Source organism: Schistocerca serialis, chromosome 4 (assembly GCF_023864345.2).
Source record: "Schistocerca serialis cubense isolate TAMUIC-IGC-003099 chromosome 4, iqSchSeri2.2, whole genome shotgun sequence".
Lineage (NCBI taxonomy): Eukaryota > Metazoa > Arthropoda > Insecta > Orthoptera > Acrididae > Schistocerca > Schistocerca serialis.
Window position 1 is genome coordinate 431,501,140 of NC_064641.1, and position 26,533 is coordinate 431,527,672.

General features: G+C 43.9%; 1 protein-coding gene across 2 annotated transcripts in view; it reads left to right on the forward strand.

Moving 5' to 3' along the window:
• Positions 1-26,533, forward strand: part of LOC126475023 (period circadian protein-like) — a 267,326-nt gene that overhangs the window by 31,730 nt on the left and 209,063 nt on the right. Inside the window, exons 3-4 of one of the 2 annotated variants that reach the window (XM_050102563.1) lie at positions 1,686-1,973; positions 9,553-9,864. In XM_050102563.1, coding sequence (XP_049958520.1) covers positions 1,719-1,973; positions 9,553-9,864 — 567 coding nt within the window. In that variant the 5' untranslated portion in view covers positions 1,686-1,718. The remainder of the gene's footprint in view (positions 1-1,685; positions 1,974-9,552; positions 9,865-26,533) is intronic. The other variant, XM_050102564.1, reaches the window with a different exon arrangement.

The following is a 26,533-nucleotide window of genomic DNA, read 5'->3' on the forward strand; positions in this document are numbered from 1 at the left end:
AACATGACGATTCTCCTTCTAAGAGGCTTCGTGTTCACGTGTAGCGACAGTTAATAGCTAGCCGAAATGGCTGCGTCGATGTGCCATGGTCCACTAAACTACAGGCTAGGGCAGGAACATCAGTGATTGCTCAGCTCTCTTACTGGAGCTGCACTCTGATCTTGATACCTGTACATGACCCCAATCGTGTTGTCAACCTCCCCACCTCCTTCAATATTCTGAAGACGCGTTTACTCGACACGCGTTAGTGAAGTTGAGTTGCTGAACATCCGGCGACAATAACATCAGTACATAAAAACATCCATATCTATAAAATGATCGCATGCCTCTTATGTGACTGTGTCACACCTAAAATGAAAGATTCGGAAATACGTGGAAAAATTAAATTACGGTTCGTTTATACGTGGATCATGTGCAGTGATTTTTTTTTTTTTAATTCGTATTACTACAGGAAACTAATATGGCCGTTTGTTCATATTGCTTCCCTGTGTGTAAAGGAAATGAATAATGCCTCATTCAGAATTAAGATTTTCGACAAACTAACAAATTAGGAAGTATGATTAACGATTCCTTTTACAATGTCTAATGAATTTTTAAATAAATTTACAGGTTTGATAGTTCAAAGAACGTAGAACTAATCGGAATGAGAAGTAAACAACAATTTAGTGTTCTTTGTTTAGTGATTTTACTTTTCTTTTTATATTTTACATACACCAGCCAACGGCCTTGCCGCAGTGGTAACACCGGTTCCCGTCAGATCGTCGAAGTTAAGCGTTCTCGGGCTTGAATAGCATTTACATTGGCGACCGCACGGTCTGCCGAGCGCTGTTGGCAAGCGGGGTGCACTCAGCCCTTCTAACAGTGAGTAGCTACTTCAGTAAGAAGTACCGGCTCCGGTCACGAAAACTGACACCAGCCGGGAGAGCGGTGTGGCGACCACACGCCCTTCCCCCCCCCCCCCCCCCTCCCATCTCCACACTCAGTGACACCTATCTGGTGAGGAAGACACGGAAGTCAGTCGGCCCCGTTGGGTGTTTCAGAGCATGTTTGGACAGTCAGTTGTACTAACAGCAAGAGTTACATTGAAATACTTTTAACAACAACTTACGATGATATATGCCATCATTTCTAAAGTTTGTCAATGCTGAGGAATATAAAGAACAAAAATTGTTCTGCCTTACACAGTGTTGTCTGATTATGACCACTCTAGAGCGTTCTAGGGCTTTTCTGAAGTATAAGACACTTCTCTGTTCGAGATTAAACAGTGGTCTGAGTAAATTCGGAAGGACGACCGGCTGTCTCTGAATATTTTCACTTTAAATAGGAAGGAGGAGATAGGGAGTGGACCATGGCTACCGGAATAGAAATTTCACTTTCTTACTTCTTGAATACAGATTGTAGTGGCCTGATCTGTGAAGGTATCCCACGTTTGCGCCTGAGTGTCAAAGCATTGCGCTAGCAGGTATGTGCAGTCACTATTTGCGCGCTTAGGCACAGTGGCGCATCATTTTCACGTTTGCCAGTGCCCGAAAGTTTGACACTCGCAGTCCACAAGTGGTGTCCTAGAGAGTGAGAGACTGAGACTCGTCCCAGTACAGAGGGGCTCGGCAGTCTGGCGACAGACGCGGCGAGCTCCCGCCAGGCGTTCACTAGCGGCCGGTGCGCGCGCCGCTGCCTGCTCGCAGGACTACAAGGAGTTCATTGACGCCGAGAGCCTGATGCCGCTGCCCACGAGCGACTTCCGCAACCCCGTGTGCCTCGAGATGAAAACGATACGCAGCAACGCGGCAGCGGCGGCGGCGGCTGCTGCGACCAACAGCAACAACAATAACAACATCAGCAACAACAATGGCGGCCGCGGTCTGGTGGACGGGGTGCTGCTGCGCGGCGTCGCCTCCAGCAGCTACGACATGGGCAGCGTCGACAGCTCCGACACGTACGCCAGCTGCAACACTCACCCCTCGCACTCCCAGGTATGTAGCGCAACACGTGGCACGAGGCGAGGCGCTCCTTCTCCATTGGCACCCACGAAAATTTATTCGAGGTACGGAAAGTTTCTAAAATTGTCATTCCTTGTCGTAACTCACAAGGTCACTCGGAGAACGAGCAGGCTCCAAGAATAAAATTTGTCACGATGTTCATAAATTTATTGTATCTGAAATGATCGGTAATTCATCATCAGATCATCGTATGACACTAAAAGCAACACCTTGATATCGCCATCCTTCTCTGACCCTCGTCATCTGTACTATTGGGTGCATTTGTTACAGTTCATGCCACTGATTATATTTTCCAATATGGATGTTCCTGCGCTGCCTCTTGTTTCCCTCAGATTTTTTCCTTCTGATCTGTTTTTATGAAGCAGTTATGTCGAATTACGTCATCAATTAATTTAATTTTTCTTCTCTGTATCAAGTTAATCATGTCCTTCTCTGTAATCTCTTGTTTATTTTGTTTATTGAACTTACTTTCAGTATAAGAAGTGTTTTCGTTCCTTTTCTATATACACATTTCTGTTGCTTCTAATTTTTTTTCTTGTTTCTCCACAGGCCAACCTTCTCAAGCATGCCTTAAAATACTCTAAATAATGGTCTTGATGAATTTCTTCCTTCTTTCTATATTAAGGTGGTTGTTTGTTAATAAATATTATACTTCTGTTGTCATCTCTTATTGGTGTTCCCAATTATCGAATCTCATTTACGTCCAATAGTACTTTTGGGTTGTCTTAATGTTTGCCCTTTCTCGTCTGTTCGTTTCGTTTGTAACCATTATTTTACTTTTGTTTGGTGTTTATTTTCAGTCTGTGACTGTCTAAGGCATCAGACACTTTTTCAGTAAATAGTTCATATCATTTTCTGAATTCATCAGCAAATCTAATACAGTGTAACTCTTTACCATTAATTTTGATTCCTTTTGTGACACGTTATGTGTCTGTATTACTGGTTGGTTGATTTGGGGGAGAGGGCCAAACAGTGAGGTCATCGGCCCCATCGCGTTAGTGAAGGATCGGGAAGGGAGTCAACCGTTCCTTTCAAAGGAACCATCGCGGCATTTTCCTGAAGCGATTTAGTGAAATCACGGAGAACCTAATTCACGATGGCCGGACGCGTGTTTGCACAGTCGTCGTCCTAAATGCGAGTCCTGTGTGTGTATTTCCCATAAATAAAAATTTTTTTGGAAGTAAATTACTTTTACATCTAAAAGGCAAGTATATTTCATTATCATACACAGTCTTTTATACTACGCTACTGGTCATTAAAATTGCTACATCAAGAAGAAATGCAGATGATAAACGGGTATTCACTGGACAAATATATTATACCAGAACTGACATATGATTACATTTTCAAGCAATTTGGGTGCACAGATCCTGAGAAATCAGTACCCAGAACAACCACCTCTAGCCGTAATAACGGCCTTGATACTCCTGGGCATTGATTCAAACAGAGCTTAGATGGCGTGTACAATTACAGCTGCCCATGCAGCTTCAACACGATACCACCGTTCATCAAGAGTAGTGACTGGCGTATTGTGACGAGCCAGTTGCTCGGCCACCATTGTCCAGACGTTTTCAGTTGGTGAGAGATCAGGAGAATGTGCTGGCCAGGGCAGTAGTCGAACATTTTCTGTATCCAGAAAGGCCCGTACAGGGCCTGCCACATGCGGTCGTGCATTATCCTGCTGAAATGTAGGGTTTCGCAGGGATCGAATGAAGGGTAGAACCACGGGTCGTAACACATCTCAAATGTAACGTCCACTGTTCAAAGTGCCGTCAGTGCGAACAAGAGGTGACCGAGACGTGTAACCAGTGGCACCCCCTACCATCAAGCCGGGTGATACGCCAGTATGGCGATGACGAATACACGTTTCCAATGTGCGTTCACCGCGATGTCGCCAAACACGGATGCGACCATCATAATGCTGTAAAAAAACCTGGATTCATCCGAAAAAAACCAGGTTCGTCATTGAGTACACCATCGCAGGCGCTCCTGTCTGTCATGCAGCGTCAAGGGTAACCGCAGCCATGATCTCCGAGCTGATAGTCCATGCTGCTGCAAACGTCGCCGAACTGTTCGTGCAGATGATTGTTGTCTTGAAAACGTCCCCATCTGTTGACTCAGGAATCGAGACGTGGCTGCACGATCCGTTACAGCCATACGGATAAGACGCCTGTCATCTCGACTGCTAATGATACGAGGCCGTTGAGATCCAGCACGGCGTTCCGTATTACTCCTGAACCTTCCGATTCCATATTCTGCTAACAGTCATTGGATCTCAACCAACGCAAACAGGAATGTCGAGATACGATTAACCGCAATCGCGATAGGCTACAATCCAACCTTTATCAAAGTCGGAAACGTGATGGTACGCATTTCTCCTCCTTACACGGGGCATCACAACAACGTTTCACCAGACAACGCCGGTCAACTGCTGTTTGTGTATGAGAAATCGGTTGGAAACTTCCCTCATGTCAGCACGTTATAGGCGTCGCCACCGGCGCCAACCTAGTGTGAATGCCCTGAAAAGCTAATCATTTGCATATCACAGCATCTTCTTCCTGTCGGTTAAATTTCGCGTCTGTAGCACGTCATCTTCGTGATGTAGCAATTTTAATGGCCAGTAGTGTATTAATATGAATGCTACCTTTTTGATTTAACGATCTGAAATGACATTTTCTTGTGATTAAATCCTGAGAGAAAATATTCGCTTAAGGTATTTTCATTCCTATACCACTGATGTTACGTTTAGATTGGCCACTAAAACCAGAAACTAAAGTAACCAGCTGATTGACAGATTCCTATATGGTATCATAAAAATATCCTTCAAAAATGTCGCTGCTTGAAACTCCTCAAACTAGAAAAGCAGAAGATAAACTAATTAAAAATTATCAGTTTTGATCCCATATAATAACAAAACTTGAAGCCATATTACGTTTGTGGATTCACTGTGTTATGATTTACTGTGTTATACTCATGCCACATGTTTTCAGTATTGACTAGCATATTGCAATTGAACAAAACGTGTTCTGAAATTTTATTTCTTTGGTTATTTGAGTAAAGTGTAACCCACGGCCAGCATTCAAATTAGTTGGGGGACCGGCTCTTAGCGACGTAGGACTGAACAAGATGGTTCTCTACGCTGCAATTTGACATGTTGTTGTGGAACTGTGCCAATTGGTATGCAGAATCCTAAATTCTACAACAGCATTTTGCCCTGTGTTACCCGATAGAATTTGAAAATGCGCCAACTCCTGGAGATGACATATATTTTACTTTGGAACTTCGTAGTTTTTTATTTCCTTATTGTAGACAAGTGGCAAAATGCAACTCTGACTGAAATGTGCATCAAGGGGAGGAGTACGTTCATTTGGGAATTGTAGACGGATGGCAAACAGTGTTTATTTTTTGTTGGGAAACGGCTGCGGAATCTGCGCCTCAGGACATTGGAACCGTCCCTGTCTGTAACTCAATATAGCCTATACGAGGAAACGACAGACAAAGGGTGGAAACTATTTCAGCAATGTTCTGCGAAGCTTCGCGTCCCCCTTGACTGCAGGACAGCGTCGAAACCGTCTCTGCGTGAAGAAAAAGGTATATCTCGTTAACCAATCAAACGTATGTTATGTAATGGTTGCTCAACTCACAGTATTTCCCGTTGTTCACGACAACGCTAAGTCTGCTGTTTGATAGAATCAGAATCATCCGTATGAATGCACAGTACTTCTTCAAACTACCCGAATCAGTTACTGGTCTCTGAGAATGGAAGCTTTTCGATCTTGTTTCCTTCTAGATGAATTTCTGCGGACTGCAAGAAGACGAGTATCATTTCTATACCGGAGACCAGACAGAGGTAAATGTGCCATCTCAGTTATTTTACAAATTCAGTCACATCGTCAAAGAGTCAAAGAGTATTACCCCCAAGCAATAGCCTCATTCCATTAAAGACGTTACAGAATTACTTGGAACTGCGTACAAGAAGCTAAACCAACAAAAATCGAGCAGTGTCCATTAGTTGCAAGGGGTAGTCACAGAGATTTAATTATCGCGATGAAAAAATAAAGTTACGCAGTTCAAAAAATGGTTCAAATGGCTCTGAGCACTATGGGACTTAATATCTGTGGTCATCAGTCCCCTAGAACTTAGAACTACTTAAACCTAACTAACCTAAGGACATCACACACATCCATGCCCGAGGCAGGATTCGAACCTGCGACCGTAGCAGTCGCGCGGTTCCGGACTGAGCGCCTGAACCGCTAGACCACCGCGGCCGGCAGTTACGCAGTTAAACTTTTACTTGTTTAGACGTAGATGTCTACGTACCTGGTACACACAGAAGTCCGAGCGCGACAACACCGCTACAGTATCCAAAACAAAATGGCGCAACCCACTGATACTGCGGCCACTGGTGGCATGATGCTGATCTGTGGCCCCGGATTCTGATGTTTAGCGAGACTGAAGACACGTACATGCAAAGAAAGAAAAAATTAATTTCATACTTTTATTTTTTTGGAGTAATAATTAAATCGTTATGACTGAAAGCGGAAGTTAGTTCGTTACGTGCTTCAGGGATCATATTCAAGCTAAACGTCATGATACGTTTCGTAGGAGCAGAACAAACACAGAACACATATTTAAAAAATAATAATGTTTATATGGCTACAATTTAGTCATTTTTGTACAATTAATTTCTTCTATTCAAGAAATTCTCTGTGCTAAAGGACCATTTGTAGGGAGAAACTGTAATGTACATTTTAATACACTTCAGCTGTGAGACTTTTATTTCCAAGGGTAGATTGTCAAAGAGTTTTATAGATGCTTATTTCACCCCTACTGTGCCAAAGTGACATTCATTAAACGGTTCTGCGGATTATTTTTTCCTTCTAGTGTTGCACTTTTTAATGTCTCTGTTACTGTCAAATTCAGAAGAAATGCTGATAATAAATTACATAGGTCAGTAAATGCACTGTGACGATGTGCCAAATATTACCAGCCACTTAAAGAGATCCCTGTAAGATGTACGCTTGTGGACACCCCACATATAATTCTAATTACCTTCTTTCTTAGTTGAATGAGCAGTTGCCCCAGAATATCAAAAAATGGTTCAAATGGCTCTAAGCACTATGGGACTTAACATCTGAGGTCATCAGTCCTCTAGACTTAGAACTACTTACACCTAACTAACCTAAGGACATCACGCACATCCATGCCCGAGGCAGGATTCGAACCTACGACCGTAGCGGTCACGCGGCTCCAGACTGAAGCGCCTAGAACCGCACGGCCACAGCAGCTGGCCCAGAATATCGTCCCATAAGGCATCAGTGAATGAAATTATGCTAAAGTGGTAACTTACTTCTGTATCCCCAAAGTAGGTAATTGTTCTTGTAACGAAAGCAACCGAACCTAAGTGTTTGAGTAGGTCTACTATATGGTTTTTACAGTTTAATTTTTCATCATTACGCACACCTAAGAACCTGAATCTTTCTATCCTGTTTATTGTTTCTTTTTTATATGCGCTGTTTTTCTTAAGTATTCTTAAGCTTTCCCACTTTTGCAAAGCAAGTTATTAACTTTCATAATTGCATCTTTTACTATTTTCTCTGTTTATGCTTCAATGTTCAGTTTGACAACAATGTTTGTGTCACTTGCAAGCAGGAGTACAGATTTGTTCGTTGGCAACCCTGGGGTTTCAGAAGACGACTGCTCATAAACTGCAAGACACACAGAAGATAGATGCAAAAAAATGTTCAAATGTGTGTGAAATCTTATGGGACTTAACTGCTAAGGTCATCAGTCTCTAAGCTTACACACTACTTAACCTAAATTATCCTAAGGACAAACACACACACCCATTCCCGAGGGAGGACTCGAACCTCCGCCGGGACCAGCCGCACAGTCGATGACTGCAGCGCCCTTAGACCGCTCGGCTAGTCCCGCGTGGCAGAAAATAGATGCAAGTCAGTGGATGTCACGTCTCCAAGTCTTAAATCACATTATATGTGCTCAATATGGGCAGTGTTTGTTATTTGGCAACCATCAGTACAGACAGAAGAGCATATGTGCGCAATTCATTGAAGTTGCTATGACATCGGCCCGCTTTTGAAATCTCTTCACTGTATTGCCTGTCTCTGGGCACGAACTAATTTGATCCAACGATATATACTGAGGTGGCAGAAGTGATGCGACAGCGATATTTACATATACATATGGCAATGATATCGTATACGGAAGATATAAAAGGGCAGTACATTTGGTGGAGCTGTTATCTGTACACAGACGATTCACGGTAAAAGGTTTTCGACATGATTATGGCTGAACGCGGAATCGTAGTTGGAGCTAGATGCATTTGACATTCCATTTCGGATATCGTCAGGGAACTCAATATTCTGAGATCCGTGGGGTCAACAATGTACCAAGAATACTGAATTCCAAGCATTACCTCTCACCAAGGACAACACGGTGGCCGACGGCCTTCACTTAACGACCGAGAGCAACGGCGTTTGCAAAGTGTTCATTGCTTGCAGACAAGCGACTCTGCGTGAAATAACCGGAGAAATGAATGTGAGACGTACGACGAACGTATCATTAGAAACAGTGTGTTACGGGCCACGGAAGCAGACGACCGATGCGAGTGTCTTTGCTAACGGCACGTCATCAAATGTAGCGCGTCTCCTGGATCGTGACTATTTTAGTTGAACCCTAGACAATCGGAAAACTGTGGCCTGCTCAGATGAGTTCCGATTTGTGTTGGTAACAGCTGATGGTAGGGTTCGAGTGTGGTGCAGACCCTGTGAAGCCATGGACCCAAATAGTCAGCAAGGCACTGTGCAAGCTCGTGGTGGCTGCATAATGGTGTGGGCTGCGTTTACATCGAATGGAATTGGTCCTCTGGTCCATCTCAACCGATAGTTGACTGGAAATGGTCATGTCTGGCTTCTTGGTGACCATTTGCAGCCATTCATGGACTTCATGTTCCCAAACAAAGTTGTCGTCTCACCGATTCATAATTGTTCACGATTGCTTTGAACCACATTCCTGACAATTTGAGCGAATAATCTGGCCCATAGAACATTTATGGAACATACTCGAAAGGTCAGCTCGTGCTCAAAATCCTGAACTGGCAACACTTATACAATTACGGACGGCTATAGAGGCAGCATTGCTCAGTAATTCTGTAGGGGACTTCCAAAAGACTTGTTGGGTCCGTGCCAGTCGTGTTGCTGCACTACGCTGGGTAAAAGGTGGACCGACACGATATTAGGAGGTATCCAGTAACTTTTCTCATCTCTGAGGAGATGATTTGCTTACATATTCTGACACGCCTGGCCCCAAGGGGCGCGCTCTGCAACTACGCCACGTGGAATATCACGAATCGGAACTTCGAGACATGCTCTATCCACTGATATGTCACTTTTCTGTACGTGTCGTAGTTTTATCTTAGTCGTCTTCTGCAGCCCTGGACGTATTTGTGAATAGCACTGTATTTCTGTCGCCTGATGCAAATGGCCGTGGCATGACCGGCCGCACTGTGAGCCGCTGTGTGCGCGTCCGGCAGGGCGACCTGACGGCGGACGGCTGCTGGGAGATGGTGCTGGACAGCAACCTGTACGTGAACCCGCTGGAGGGCAGCCCGGTGGACGGCAGCCCGCCCGCCGCGCTGCAGCCGCCGCTGGCGCCGTCGGCGCTGCCCGTCAAGAAGAGCGCCTCCAGCGACAAGGCGCTGCGCAGCCTGGGCGCCTCGCCGCTCGACGAGGCCTTCAAGGGCTTCGGCGCGCCCGAGCGCGAGCGCGGCTCCCGGGGGTCGCTCAACGACGCGCCGCTGCCCAAGCACCGCAAGACGCGCTTCCAGCAGGTCGGTAGGCGCAAAGTGAGTGCTCCTTCCGTCCTTCTCGCCTACTCTTAACGACTGTGCACTCGCTTTCGCAGCGCAGAACGAAAGTCTGTCGGCCTGGCACCAATATGGCGTTGGCGTCAACAAGTTTACTTCCGTTATCTTGGAATACACTGACGGACATGGAAAATCTTACATCGTGGAAAACCAGTCCGATGTTTATTAAACTTTGTGGAAATACTCGTCACATGACAGATCCAGTATTGCGATAATGACCAAACATTCACTTCATTCGCAACTCCCTTATGCCGTGGCCACACAGTCTGTCCAATCGAACGTCAAAATTAAGCTTTCCAAGTTTCTGAGAACATAGTGTGGAAGAAGCACGTTAGGAGTTCTTTCTGAACGATCAATATCTAGCATGTCAGATATTGTGAACTGGCTTTTGAAGGACAGTGATATCTACATTACCTGAATGTACACTACTCGCCATTAAAATTACTACACCAAGAAGAAATGCAGATGATAAACGGGTATTCATTGGACAAATATATTACACTAGAACTGACATGTGATTACATTTTCATGCAGTTTGGGTGCATAGATCCTCAGAATTCAGTACCGAGAACAACCACCTCTGGCCGTAATAACGGCCTTGATACGCCTGGGCATTGAGTCAAACAGAGCTTGGATCGCTTGTACAGGTACAGCTGCCCATGCACCTTCAACACGATACCACAGTTCATCAAGAGTAGTGACTGACGTATTGTGACGAACCAGTTGCTCGGCCACCATTGACCAGACGTTTTCAGTTGGTGAGAGATCTGGAGAATGTGCTGGCCAGGACAGCAGTCGATCATTTTCTGTATCCAGAATGGCCCGTACAGGACCTGCAACATGCGGTCGTGCATTATCCGGCTGAAATGTAGGGTTTCGCAGGGATCGAATGAAGGGTAGAGCCACGGGTCGTAACACATCTGAAATGTAACGTCCACTGTTCAAAGTGCCGTCAATGCGAACAATAGGTGACCGAGACGTGTAACCAATGGCACCACATACCATCACGCCGGGTGATACGCCTGTGTGGCGATGACGAATACAGGCTTCCAATGTGCGTTCACCGCGATGTCGCCAAACACGGATGCCACTATCATGATGCTGTAAACAGTTCCTTGATTCATCCGAAAAAAAGACATTTTGCCATTCGTGCAACCAGGTTCGTCGTTGAGTACACCATCGCAGGCGCTCCTGTCTGTTATGCAGCGTCAAGGGTAACCGCAGCCATGTTCTCCGAACTGATAATAATCCATGCTGCTGCAAACATCGTCGAACTGTTCGTGCAGATGGATGTTGTCTTGAAAACGTCCCCATCTGTTGACTCAGGAATCGAGATGTGGCTGCACGATCCGTTACAGCCATGCGGATAAGATGCCTGTTATCTCGACTGCTAGTGATACGAGGCCGTTGGGATCCAGCACGGCGTTCCGTGTAACCCTCCTGAACCCACCGATTCCATATTCTGTTAACAGTCATTGGATGTCGACCAACGCGAGCAGCAAAGCCGCGGTACCAGAAAATATTAGATACAGGCTCCCAGGTAGATGCTATTTTTCTTGACTTCCGGAAGGCGTTCGATACAGTTCCGCACTGTCGCCTGATAAACAAAGTAAGAGAATATCAGACCAGCTGTGTGGCTGGATTGAAAAGTTTTTAGCAAACAGAACACAGCATGTTGTTATCAATGGAGAGACGTCTACAGACGTTAAAGTAAACTCTGGCGTGCCACAGGGGAGTGTTATGGGACCATTGCTTTTCACAATATATATAAATGACCTAGTAGATAGTGTCGGAAGTCCCATGCGGCTTTTCGCGGATGATGCTGTAGTATACAGATAAGTTGCAGCATTAGAAAATTGTAGCAAAATGCAGGAAGATCTGCAGCGGATAGGCACTTGGTGCAGGGAGTGGCAACTGTCCCTTAACATAGACAAATGTAATGTATTGCGAATACATAGAAAGAAGGATCCTTTATTGTATGATTATATGATAGCGGAACAAACACTGGTAGCAGTTACTTCTGCAAAATATCTGGGAGTATGCGTGCGGAACGATTTGAAGTGGAATGATCATATAAAATTAATTGTTGGTAAGGCGGGTACCAGGTTGAGATTCATTGGGAGAGTGCTTAGAAAATGTAGTCCATCAACAAAGGAGGTGGCTTACAAAACACTCGTTCGACCCATACTTGAGTATTGCTCATCAGTGTGGGATCCGTACCAGATCGGTTTGACGGAGGAGATAGAGAAGATCCAAAGAAGAGCGGCGCGTTTCGTCACAGGGTTATTTGGTAACCGTGATAGCGTTACGGAGATGTTTAATAAACTCAAGTGGCAGACTCTGCAAGAGAGGCGCTCTGCATCGCGGTGTAGCTTGCTCGCCAGGTTTCGAGAGGGTGCGTTTCTGGATGAGGTATCGAATATATTGCTTCCCCCTACTTATACCTCCCGAGGAGATCACGAATGTAAAATTAGAGAGATTAGAGCGCGCACGGAGGCTTTCTGACAGTCGTTCTTCCCGCGAACCATACGCGACTGGAACAGAAAAGGGAGGTAATGACAGTGGCACGTAAAGTGCCCTCCGCCACACACCGTTGGGTGGCTTGCGGAGTATAAGTGTAGATGTAGATGTAGATACGATAGACGGCAATCGCGATAGGTTACAATTCGACCCTTATCAAAGTCGGAAACGTGATGGTACGCATTTCTCCTCCTTACACGAGGCATCGCAACAACGTTTCACCAGGCAACGCCGGTCAACTGCTGTTTGTGTATGACAAATCGGTTGGAAACATTCCTCACGTCAGCACGTTGTAGGTGTCACCACCGGCGCCAACCTAGTGTGAATGCTCTGAAAAGCTAATCATTTGCATATCATATCATCTTCTTCCTGTCGGTAAAATTTCGCGTCTGTAACCCGTCATCTTAATAGTGTAGCAATTTTAATTGCCAGTAGTGTATAACTCAGGTCTCTGAGCAAATAACTTCATCGTGCCTGCAGATTCATGTGCTTTGCACAGCCCGTGGTATCTTAGTTTGGAAGTCAAATTTCTATCAGTCTGTACGTGACGAAGAATTGTTTACTTGTTTCTTGTCTTGAACTTTATGTTAATATGCGATGGAACAGGCCGATGTTAGAGCGGAAACGGAAAGTATATTTCTTTATGTACTAGTGACAATTCGTAGCAACCACATTATAGTTCGGTAATATATGAAATATCAGCATCTATAGTTGGAGTTCGGCATCCAGATAATATAGTGATCACTGGTTTAAACGTAGAACAATGACATGGAAAAATGCCAAAAGGGTGACATGACACCACCTCTCTTCACTTCGGACTCGCGCAACGTAATATTGGCTTTCAGGTGAAGCCTATATGTATATATGTAAACACCAGAAAATCGAGGATTTCTCGAAAAAGCGTCGTTAATTGTACGATTTGATGCAATCAAAAGACAGGCAACATGATATTCGTGGTTAAAGAATTATTGTAACCTGCGTATTATGGAAGTATACCGTTTCAAGGCAATAGCACATTGATGATCTATGATAAACGCATTGTTCTTTGTACAGTTTATTATACACACATCAAAAAAAGTTTTGCATCACCCCGGTTCCCAGAACTCCAGAAGAAAGACGCTGACTGTGGATACTGTATCACAGACACAGCCCCTTGGACTGTTCAGAGATGTCACTAAAATCACCCAAAGATGTAAACAACCATGCATGAGCAGCGCCTATTAGACGGAGGGGGCCCGACAGCCGATCAGTTCCATTCATTTCACCAGGAAGGAGGTACACGGCTCGTATTGTCTGTAGTTCAACCACGCCTAGACGGTCAATACCGCGGTTCGATCGCGTCCGCATTGTTACTTTCGGTCAGGAAGGGCTCTCAACAAGTGAGGTGTTCAGGCGTCTCGGAGTGAACCAAAGCGATGTGAAACGTCCCCCTAGAAAAATTAATGAATTACTGTGCTGATAAACCTCTTACATTATTTGATTTTCAAACAGCTGAGCAAAACTGAACGTACTCAGACATTACTCTCTTTACTTATTCTGATCAACACTAAACTGACACACAATATTTTTAGCGCAACGCAATCGGACTTTCAAAAATCCATACAAAAGAATGGCCCCGACTAACATTAACCTATACGTTTCACAAATCACTTACCTCACAAAAATCTTCATTACTCGAACTACTGCATTACAGCGAGCGCCACTACTGCCAGCCAAATAAAAGATTCAAACTACTGAAGGCACTAACTACTCATAGGCATAGTTAGCAAATGAAAGATTTTGATAGAGAACAAACAATGTATTTACCTTAATAGTGTTCAAAAGTGATAATATATATATCAGTCCATGATATCCAATATTGCAAATTTACTCTTTCTGATGGACACACGTCCAGATCGTCCGCTCTCAAAATTCCGCCATCTCTCTCCCCACATCCACCACTGCTGGCGGCTCACCTCCAACTGCACAACGCTACGCGCTGTTAACAGCCAACAGCCCAACACTACAATAGCGAATATTACAACAATGCACCCAGCCACAGACTGCACACAGCACAGCCAGTGATTTTCATACAGTGCGCTACGTGGCGTTACCAATATAAAAACCTAAACAGCCTACTTACAGATGTTGTTCGGACATGGAGGTGATACAGACAGACAGGAACTGTCGATGACATGCCTCGCTCAGGCCGCCCAAGGGCTACTACTGCAGTGGATGACCGCTGTCTACTGATTATGGCTAGGAGGAACCCTGACAGCAACGCCACCATGTTGTGTAATGCTTTTCGTGCAGCCACAGGACTTCGTGTAACGACTCAAACTGTGCGCAATAGGTTGAATGATGTGCAACTTCACTTCTGACGCTCATGGCGAGGTCCATCTTTGCAACCACGACACCATGCAACGTGATACTGATGGGCCCAACAATATGCCGAATGGACCGCTCAGGTTTGGCATCACGTTCTCTTCAGAGTGTCGCATATGCCTTCAATCAGACAATCGTCGGAGACGTATTTAGGGGCAACCCTGTCAGGCTAAACGCCTTAGACACATTGCCCAGCAAATGCAGCAAGGTGGAATTTCGCTGATGTTTTGGATGGCATTATGTGGGCCTGATGTACGCCGCTGGTGGTCATGGAAGGTGCCATAACGGCTGTACGATACGTGAATGGCATCCTCCGACCGATAGTGCAACCATATAGTCAGCATATTGGCGAGGCATTCGTCTTCATGGACGACAATTCGTGCTCCCGTCGTGCACATCTTGTGAATGACTTCCTTCAGGATAACGACATCGCTCGACTATAGTGGCCAGCATGTTCTCCAGACATAAACCACATCGAGCATGCCTGGAATATACTGAGAAGGGCTGTTGATGGACGAAGTGACCCACCAACCTCTCTGAAGGATCTACGCCGAGTCGCCATTGAGGAGTGGCACAATCTGCATCAACTGTGCCTCGATGAACTTGTCAATATATCCACGGCGAATACAGGCAAGAGGACGTGGTACTGGGTATTAGAGGCACCGGTGTGTACAGCAGTCTGGACCACCACCTCTGAAGGTCTCGCTGTATGGTGGTACAACATACAAAGTGTGGTTTTCATGAGCAATAAAAAGGCCAGAAGTAATGTTTATGTTGATCTCTATTCCAGTTTTCTTTACTGGTTCTGGAACTCTCGGAACCAAGGTGATTCAAAACTTCTTTTGATGTGTGTTAATGTCATTTAATGACATATCTGCGATTAAAGCTTCCACGAGATGTTAACACGCAAAGTATGGCCGTACGTCGTTCATGGGCTTTACAGCCTAATGACGTCGAGTCGTAAGGTTAGGGGTGATACGTTGTTGCTTCACGTCTCACAGGATCCAAATATTTTTTTACCTACCTTCGGATTTTTATTAGGTTCTGGTACTTTCTTATTAATAATAGAAGTATGTTCTATAACATTCGATACTACGTAAATATAAGTTCACTCTTTCTGAGGAGTGAGTTTGTGCGACTGGCTTTATCTACAAGACAGCTTGTACTACTTGCAGTAAGATATTTTACACTTTCTTGTTTCAAGTCTTGTGTCTCACGCGTTGTAAATATTCTGCTACTGAATAAGGACAGTTCAAAAATGTTCAAATGTGTGTGCAATCGTATGGGACTTAACTGCTAAGGTCATCAGTCCCTAAGCTTACACACTACTTAACCTAAAGTATCCTAAGGACAAACGCACGCGCCCATGCCCGAGGGAGGACTCGAACCTCCGCCGGGACAATAGGGACAGTGATCACGTACGAATGGCCCTAGGGTTTTACTAAAAATGGGAATGATGAAATAATTGTTATCTTTTATGAGCAAAGGAGTAAATTTGCATTTTGGTACAGCTAACGTAGGAACGTTACGTCCACCCACTCCATAAACAGTATGGTCTGCGAGCGAAATAAAGCCGAAAACTGCAGCGCGCTGCGGTAGCTTATACCACGATGAGGGACACGTGCTGTATGCGCAAGTCGCATCATTTATGAGCGTTCAGCAACACACTGAACTCGGCGTGTTTAGCGTTGACGTTCGAAAGCACTGTCCGTGTGCCGACGACTTTACCAACGTCAGTATGAGGCGTACTCCCCCCACACATCAATGCACTCGTCTATTTGTTGTGGCATGGAAGCAAAGAGCCCCCAGATATCATCTACATGAATTTCTTACCATACCTAAAGCACTGTATCTTTTCTTGAACATTGCTGGCTGGAAGCAGGTGCGAAAGCGTGTGTCTTTCCAACGCATCCCAGTTATCCTCTTACAGGTGACAATTCAGAAGCTCGGGTACGACAGTCACTGATCTACACAGTCCTCAAGGCGTTTTTGGTGTGTACTGCAGTGTTTTGCGTAGTCTTACTGGAATATGGCATTTGGTATCCATGTCATGAAGGGCACGATAGCAGTGCTTACCATTCTCCCCACATTCAGCCTACCTTCTACAATTAACACATCCGTTCTATTGTCGTACCAAATAGCTTTCCACAACATAATTCCAAGAAGTAGAAAAGTATAGTTCTCGAGATTCGCTGCTCGATGTGACCTTTCACCAAGTCCTCTACGGATAAGTTGGCGTCGATCTGACTACCCCAAGCAAAAACGATACCCACTGTCGAACACCACATAACGCGACTAAATACCCCAGTTCCCTCTGGCTCTACACAATGTAACTCTCTGTTGCCTGAACTATGGTGTCAACGGTAAACGACTCTAGATCTCTAGATCTCAACCCACTTTCCAGTAATCTGTTCCTTATGTTTCGTGATGACATACCGTCTGTGATCTCTACCTGTATTTCATCTGTTGTCATCCATCTATTCCTAGCGGTGTAGTTCTTCTGGAATGGTACTTGCCTAGAACTCTTGGTACACTTTTATCGCCGGCCGCTGTGGCTGAACGGTTCTAGGCGCTTCAGTCTGGAACTGCGCGACCACTACGGTCGCAGGTTGGAATCCTGCCTCGGGCATGGATGTGTCTGATGTCCTTAGGCTAGTTAGGATTAAGTAGTTCTTTCTAGGGGACTGATGACCTCATATGTTAAGTCCCATAGTGATCAGAGACATTTGAACCATTTTGGAACACTTTTATCCTGCATTCCTCCTCCTTACAGCTCACTCTGCAGTCGCGACACTACAGCCAACTGTCTGATTCCCCCATCTCCCTCACGCTAATGGGTCGACCTTTCTCAAAAGTCGTAAGATGCGATGAGCTACACGTGCATATCTTCTGGGCGTGCTGTTTTGCGATTTCTACCTGAAAATTTTCAGTAACGTTCACACACCCAACCACAATCGTGTATTCACAGCGTTCTCCATATCTATGAATGACTTTTTTCTGTATTGAAAACATTGAAAATAAGCTCCCATGACGATTAGATTTTAATCAGAGTACCCTACAGAATGGAAATCCTGGAGTGCTCTTTGGTAGCTTTCGATCAAGGTGCTCACACTGTAACATTTTCCCTGACCATCGGTTGATATTGCGAAGGTTTTTTAAAGTTGTCGTCGTTTGAGTGTTTTCATTCACATCTATTAGAAGGAGTAAATTTCTTTGTTTGGGATATTCAGGCACAGCTGCAAAATTTCAAAGGAATTTTACTTCCTGTTTCAATATTTCGGAAATCAACTGTCACATTTTAACATGACCATATTTGTCTTCAAGGCAGCCCACATGTAGTCGCCTTAAATGAGCAAAACTAATGTGAAAAAGTCGGAAAAAGTCTACAATATGGTATATTGTGCCGGGCGATTAAATGTGTATGAAGTAACTGATGCCATGGATATGTCACAGGAAAGATTACAGTAATCTTCATATGTAGAATTACCTATGAGAAGCCTTTACGCAAGATGGCTATTGTATTCGTTAATTCTTAACCAAGAACAAAACTAAATTCTCAGTAATATTTGGAAAGTCTTAAGAATATTAATAAATATCTTGCATCAGTTTTTTACATTAATATTTACAGCTTAGTTTTTCCAACTTCATTTACATTTTTCATGAGTCACTGCGTAACATAAAGTGCACCGTATTTTCTATTTATATTAGTTATTGCTCTTCTGATTCCATTCCCATATCCCTCTGTATGAGACTTTATCTCTCATGTTTTATTCTAACATGATGGTTGTGTAATATATAATGTGGCAACCCTGTTTCATGTATACGTTGAATACTAGTTTTGTAAAAAAGGTTGCAAGAGGACTATGTTGCCTTTCTTCCAAACATTCACACTCATTTCCAGGTCAGTGTACGCTTACGTCGCTTCTCGGTAAAACAATTTCATATCATCAGTGAGTCCACAAACTGTGAATATTTTAACTTATTTATACTCTCAATAAGTGTTACGCTGATAAGAACACGCTATCAAAGATGACAGAATGCTGATGATAACTTTGGAAAATACGTCACGTGCAAGAGATATATTGCAAAATTTACAGATCAAAGTGATACTCATAGGACGTTTCATGTGCTTGTTAACGTGTTACTCACTCCCTTGATATATTGAGTCTTGCCTTCAAAACTGACACCAGAATGAAACAACAAAATTCCATTTATATTAAAAATAATATACGACTAAATAAAGAAAACTTGTACCAAACTACAAACCGACAAGTACAACCATGAAGAACCTCGAACCGCCATTACTATGAATTACCAAACATTTCCAAATGGTCCGCTGGATTACTAGTGTTCTAGATACACTTGTAATTCTTTTGACTGTAAATTTCAGTCTCGTGGGCCAACTGCTACGGTTACACTATTACTTGGTTGTTGTAATAAATTATTAGACTCTGACCCAAAAAAGGAAGCAAGGAGAATTTGAGTTTAGCGTCCCATCGACGGCACGGCAATTAGAGAAGGAACAAGAACTTGGGTTACGATGGGATGGGAAAGAAAATCGACAGTACAGTTTTTAAGTGAAGCATCCCGAAATTTGCCTGAGACAGTTTAGGGAAATCAAGGGGAAACAAATGTGGATGGCCAGGGGGAACTGGACTGGCGTCCTCCTGGATGCGAGTCCAGTGTGCAAACAGCTGCGCCACCTCACTCGGTCTCTGGCCCAGGTATGGTCATTGTTTCCGGTGGTACTTACGCATACATTTGAAAATTTGTTTCATGGTAGAAGATGTACTTAATGGAAACAAAATAAAGAGAATGTTTACTTCATCAAGTAACAGGAAGTGTGTTAAAATAGTATTATTCATACTGCTTGTATCCTTCAATTATAACACTGATGTTATGTTACTTCTAGTTCTCCTTTACCAACGTCTAATGTTTAAATTTTGAACAAAAATCTTACAGGTATGTAAGCGAATAATGATGCAGAATTTTCAGTCCTTCAGGTCAGTAATGCAACTGATGTACACTTGACAGCAAAAAAAATGAGTCACAGCTGGTTACAACCAACATAACGTTGCTGTGTTGCAGGTCCTCTATACACGAAAACCCCGTGGGGTACAGTCGTTTGACTACACACAATGGGTACCGCAAGAGACTACTAGAGACTAAAGACCTTTATGGCAGTCAGTCTAAGCGTCAAAAAATATCGTCATACAAAACATATTAGAAAACACGTTCTTAGCAATGAGAAACCCCATTACACTAACCCGAATTACAACAACTGACATTCCAAAAGTTCTGAGAAAACGGATTATTTTACATATATCGTACAGTAATCAACAGTCAAAATTAAATACTTGAGACAATATATGGAGCTACAAAGCTGTACAGCAATTGGAAAAAAGTTTTTCGCTCTCGAAAAGGTTTTCCATCCGTGTGCTGAACATCACTCCACGGCGAGTGACTCTGGAAACTGGACATTGGACGAACCAGTAAAAACACGCGATTAACGGCAACAAGCACTCTACACAAATCTCAACTTTAACAGCGAGTCACCAGTAATATCATTGTTCTCGTAACACATCAACACCTACGTGTACACAAATTTGAACTTTAAATGACATGACCAACGTCGTCGTTCTGGACCTGGATTCAAACCCAGCACCTATAGCCATTTCTAACTAAGCTAAGCTTTGTTTGTGCGTTATTGAGACCCGATCACTAGGCATAAAGAGACGTGGAGTATAGACGTTTGCACCAGTTTCAGTTATCAATTCAGATCCTGAAAATAAATGACGAAACTGTTTGTACTGAACTGGGAATCCTCTCATAACAGTTACCTTCCTGGGAACCACCCTCAACGACGTTTCATATGGTGTTATTCACAAGGAACAAGGTACGCGCATGTTTAAATTTGAAATGCCATCATGTGAAGTTTGTGATAGGGATGCGTACCCAGCACCTAATCGGATTGTTAACAAAGTACGTAAAATCAGAAGTTAAATATCAAATGTTTTCACCAATAGCGAGAAGTTGCAACCTTAAATGACGATAGAATTGTTTTTGCCTGACTGGGATTCGAACGCAACATCTAGCACCGTCGTTTTCTAACCAGGAACAGACAATAAATAGCTATTGTTGGTTCACCAGTAGCGAAATGTGCGCATGTTTAGCTAGACATCAGGCGACGAAAAATCCTGTGCTGAATGGAATTCAAACCCCGCACACATGGTGATGAAGACACTTTAACTATCAAATTCTTTTCCAATAATAGCTATGAGTGGCATGTTTGTACTTTCAATGATGTGATGGAAAATACTCTGCTGGCTAGAAGTTGAATCCACAACATATCGTCTTTAGTGATCACAACGAACACAACGTCAAACCCAAACCCGTTTTCGCCAGTAGGATGGAGAGGAATGTTTGAAATTGATAAGATGTAAGGAAACGTTTGATCTTGTAATGTTGTAATCGGTATTTCGTTATGAACCTTTATGCTGTTTACAAGAATATGTATAATTTGGTCTTTGGTTGGAATAATAGTTCGCTCCTTTCTGTATGACGGACAGAAGATCGTTAGCACCAGGCGCGTCTGTACGGAGGTGTCTGTGGACTGCTGCGTCGGCTATGGGCCGCTTAGTGTGACGTTACTAACACTGCTGGACGGCCTTGTTATCCCGGGGGTGTCGGCTGGTCCCGGCGGAGGTTCGAATCCTCCCTCGGGCATGGGTGTGGTGTTTGTCATTAGGATAATTTAGGTTAAGTAGTGTGTAAGCTTAGGGACTGATGACCTTAGCAGTTCAGTCCCATAAGACTTCACACACATTTGAACATTTTTAAAATTAATCAGTTCAAAAAAATGTGTGTGAAATCTTCTGGGACTTAACTACTCAGGCCATCAGTCCCTAAGCTTACGCACTACTTAACCTAAAGTATCCTAAGGACAAACACACGCACCCATGCCCGAGGGAGGACTCGAACCTCCGCAGGGACCAGCCGCACAGTCCATGACTGGAGCACATCAGACCGCTCGGCTAATCCCGCGCGGCCATTAATCAGTTGTGATGATACTTGTTTCACTGGTTCCATAAAGGACGTTGAGTAAAAACAGCTGCTAACAAGGATCCTACTAATGCCATTTTCTCAACGGTACAACGAAATAAATATAGCGCCAGCAACGGTACTGATTTTGCTACCTGCTGCAGCAGCCGAATGCTGTCGGCGTCGCCCGAATACACCCGTAGTCACTCGAATGCTCTGGTCGCAGCTCTCAGAAACAAACCAGCCTGGTTTGGTTCGCTCAGCGCCCCTCCGTGTCGCTGTGCTCTGCTCTGGGCCGCTACGCCTGCGGCGCCAGTGGTGTCAGGCGCATTGACCACCGCCTGTCTGTTCCACTAGTGCCGCGCTGCCCGCCTCACAGCTGTGGTACTGGCTGTGACGACACAGTTGCTCACTTAATCGCTGTGTGTGATAAACTTTTATCCCGCTAATACCATGGCCAGATTTCATGCTTTACTCATCTGCACAATGCCGTTTTTACCAAGATGATTGTTATATAATTTGATGGCTATAACTTCTTTCAGTATTTTATCCCAGAAACCATTACCCCTCGCTATAACGGTGTCTGAGACTGCTAACAATGAGTTGAGTGAACGGAAGATACCAGACCACAAATCATTTATTTAAAACAAAGCTCACAAAATTTTATTTCGTTTTTAATTTAGGAAATTCACAGTTAATAAGAAATATCATTAAACTTTAATATTTTACACAAGCTGAATCAGCTTGACCAAGCTGTCTTTAAACCTTAAAATTAATAATCATAACAGGAAAGATGTTAATCTCAGTTCTTGCTTAATACTGAATTTAGCAGTTATAAAAGAGTTTCATCATAGAAAGTCGGAAGCCTGTTTCGTCTTCACCTCTGTTCATGAGTACAACAGTTCAAATAGATAGATACGGTTTGATAACACAACTAGATCAGAAAAAAAATTACTGTGTAAAATAGTCACAAGATACAACTTATTAATGTAAGCGAGCATGGAGCAAAACCATTCTGACGCTAAATCAATCAGTTGGGAAGGAGAGTAATTGCCCAGGCAGAAAAGTTATTTCCTCTAATCAGCATGTGACTAACCATAAAATCAATAGCTTAATTTTAAAGTATTAAAACCGCTTTTGTTCTGTAGCATAAATGTTAAAATCATTTACAGTAAAATTAGTAAACCTGTCAGCTCAGGGGACAGAACTTTTATAAATCCTGTCCTTTCTTTATTAGTACAACAGGAAGCGCAGCAGGTAGCGTAACGGCTAATAACTGTGCAACACACTGTTTACATTAAATGGTATTGCCTTATAAGCACTTTCTAGAGAAATAATGATAGTATAACTAGTGATTTAAAAAAATAAAAAATGAAAAAACTGAAAAACTTGTATGCAATGGAATCTGGCTCGCCTAAAGCATTAACTTTAAATTGTACTACTAACACACCGACGCATCGAGCACATGCGATGCTCACCTTTATGAGTGCAGCCGAATGACTTCTCCAACAAGCTTACATTAGTTCTAGAACTTGTGCCAATCGTCAACGGCCAACATGCTTCAAGTTATAAATGGCGTCGAGCTGTTGCACACAGAGCCGGCTACACCCTGCGCCGACCGGTATTTACTTCGCTCCACTATAACTCAGTTGTATCAGTACAAGTCATCAAATGATGCCAGATACAGGGATCTACACTGTAGTTAGAACAGATTAGCTGCAGAAATCGACAATTATATCTGACAGATGTGTGTCAACTCCTATCACAATCGTACGCTACACGATTTGCAGACACGCCATCTCCCTGCGGCACCGCCAAACACAGGCTCACATCTAGACTAGCCGCCGTCTTACGTCACCTGACTGACTCCCATCGAGACTGCAACAGAAGGCCTCGCCGTAGGGGACATGGAAGCATAATACACTCTCCATAGCGCCACCGCCACTCCACCTCGGCAGGCGCTACAACGCATGTCGGCCGGCTGTAACGCGCAGAGGTGATCGCAAACGTTATATCGCTCTGAACACAGTACCAAACTGGGTCAGTTTCCTCGAATGCAATTTTACGTGAATTTTCCAAAGCATATTCATCTACCTTCGATTTCTCCGAATAGCGTAGTCACTTCACCGGTCACCCTCAGTTAAGCACCGTTCTATTGTGTGAACGGTCTAACCTACCTAATACCGATAAGTGCGTTACATGGTATTCTTCGAAATGCCGGGAGCTCTGAGGCCTGATCAGTCGGCATATTTTAGCTGATAGCCTGAAAAATGATTTGAGGTTACGTAACTTCAGGAGATGGCTAATCTTCCCTGTCACTGAACCATAAAATGGCAAAATTACAAGCTTTTAATTAATCTCCTCCGCGAAAATTCCGTTGCTTATGCGCCCTGAAATGGTTTGCGATATTGACTCGTTGATGTAGCCATTCCCACAAAAGACTTTTTGTAAGTGGTTCAGTTCTTGTAGCAAGTTTTCGGCGTCAGAGATGACTTCTGCTTGTTGGTGTACGCTGAAGTTTTACTCTCTACAGTTCCCTCTAGCCCCATGGAGGTTATCCCCTGATGCCACACGTCCTATCATACGTAATGGGTGACTTTGCTTCTACAGTACCAGAATTCCTTTGCTTCACCTACTTCTACACACATTTTAAATCGTGCACTTCATTCTTGGTCATCCTATCTTATTGTTCCCTCTAGGTTCTTGGACATATTGCACATTACCCGTCTTTCCCTGTATCTTATTTGCATTTTTCTCAGAATTTCGAACATCTTGTACCACGCTCTACCTAGGTCGACATAGCTTATGAAAGTGTCTTAATTTTTCATCACTCTTGCTTCCATTATCAAACGCCTTTCTGGTGGCTTTACCTTTCCTAAAGCCGAACTGCATTCTTCCGTATATTATCCTAGTCTGAATTTACGTCGCCATTCTCATGTATTCCACACACCAAGCCAAGTAGTCATTTATTGCCAATTCCCCCCCCCTCCCCCCTCCAATAATTTAGTTTAGAAATTCCAGTGGAATGTTATCAATCCCTTCTGCCTCATTCTTCCAGAGCTCTTTTAAGTTCGGACTCTAATACTGGATCCACTATGTCTTCCATATCTACTCCAGCTCCTTCCTCTATCACGATATCAGCTAAGTCCTCTCCCTCTCCTCTCTCTTCAGCGTTTAACAGGGGAATTCCCGTTGCACTCCTAATGCACCACAGTACGCCAAAATAGTATTAAAATCCCAGTTTCTGCTTATTTTAAAGTTGAATGTTACGTTTACGTAAATCCGCGATACACTTTTGTAGAGATCTTGTGGAGAAGAAACGAATTACCGAATAAAAAGTATAGTGCTATTTAAAAGAGGCGTGCAGTGTCACAAGACAGAAAATTATGCTGGTTAACGTACCCCTGTTGACTATACAACATTTGCGTGATACACTCTTTTTCCTCTGCACCAAACATCATTTGTGGTGGTCAAGACAAATGGGACACCCTTGACATAACTTGTATTTTTGTTCCCATTATAAATGTGTTCATGAACTAAATAAGTTAATGCTACCTGCAATCATCTGAGCTCCTACAAACTACGTACTCCACATCAATAATCAACTCATTTCGTTTTCACTCCCCTAAAAATATGTGTGTGAAATCTTATGGGACTTAACTGCTAAGGTCATCAGTCCCTAAGCTTACACACTACTTAACCTACATTATTCTAAGGACAAACACAAACACTCATGCCCGAGGGAGGGCTCCAACCTCCGCCGGCACCAGCCGCATAGTCCATGACTGCAGCGCCCCGGACCGCTCGGCTAATCCCGCGCGGCTATTGACTTCCCTGGTGACCTGCTACGGTACTGTGGCGTCGGGATTTCAGTGTGTAACAGGACTTCGCACACGTACCAGCAAACAAACAAATAAATAATTACCTAACATTAGCTTTTTGCGAGGCGCTAATTAAAACTTTATGACTACTTCTAGTATTCCGGCTGCTTTCCTATCTTATCAGCGCTGCACAGTTCACTGCAGTATCACAGTGTGTACACTGAAACAAGTTCTGAAACTGCGAGCAAAAAACTGAAATGATATGATTGTGAGGCATTGATGGCCATCCTGATTTAGGTTTTCCGTGATTTCCCTAAATCGCTCCAGGCAAAGGTCTGGATGGTTTCTTTGAAAGGGCACGGCCGACTTCCTTCCCAGTCCTTCCCTAATCCGATGAGACCGATGACCTCGCTGACTGGTCTCCCCCCCCCCCCCCTCCCAAACCACACAACCCAACTCATTGATGGCCGAGAGGCCCCATCTGGGAAGTTCGACCGCAGAGTTGCAAGTCTTATTTCAGGTGACGCCACATTGGGCACTTTATGTGTCGCAGATGGAAAAAAAAACACAACACCCATTTCACGAGCGGAGAAAATCTCTCACTCAGCCGGGAATCTAACCCGGCCCTCTGCATGATAGGCAAACACGTTACCCCCCAGCTTTTCTTTTCTCCCTTCTCGGTACTGTTCGTTACATTTGGTCGGGGCGGACGCCACATGGTATCCATTCCAGTTGATACTTGAGTCCTTTATTCAACTAAGCAGGCGAACGGCTGTGTGCAAACGCGTCTATTACCAGCCAATGTGCGTCGAGGATAACTGTCGGTACCTGTAAAGGATCAACTGCAAAATGGTTTTGAAATTAAAAGGTCCACCTCCACCGGCCGGAGTGGCCGAGCGGTT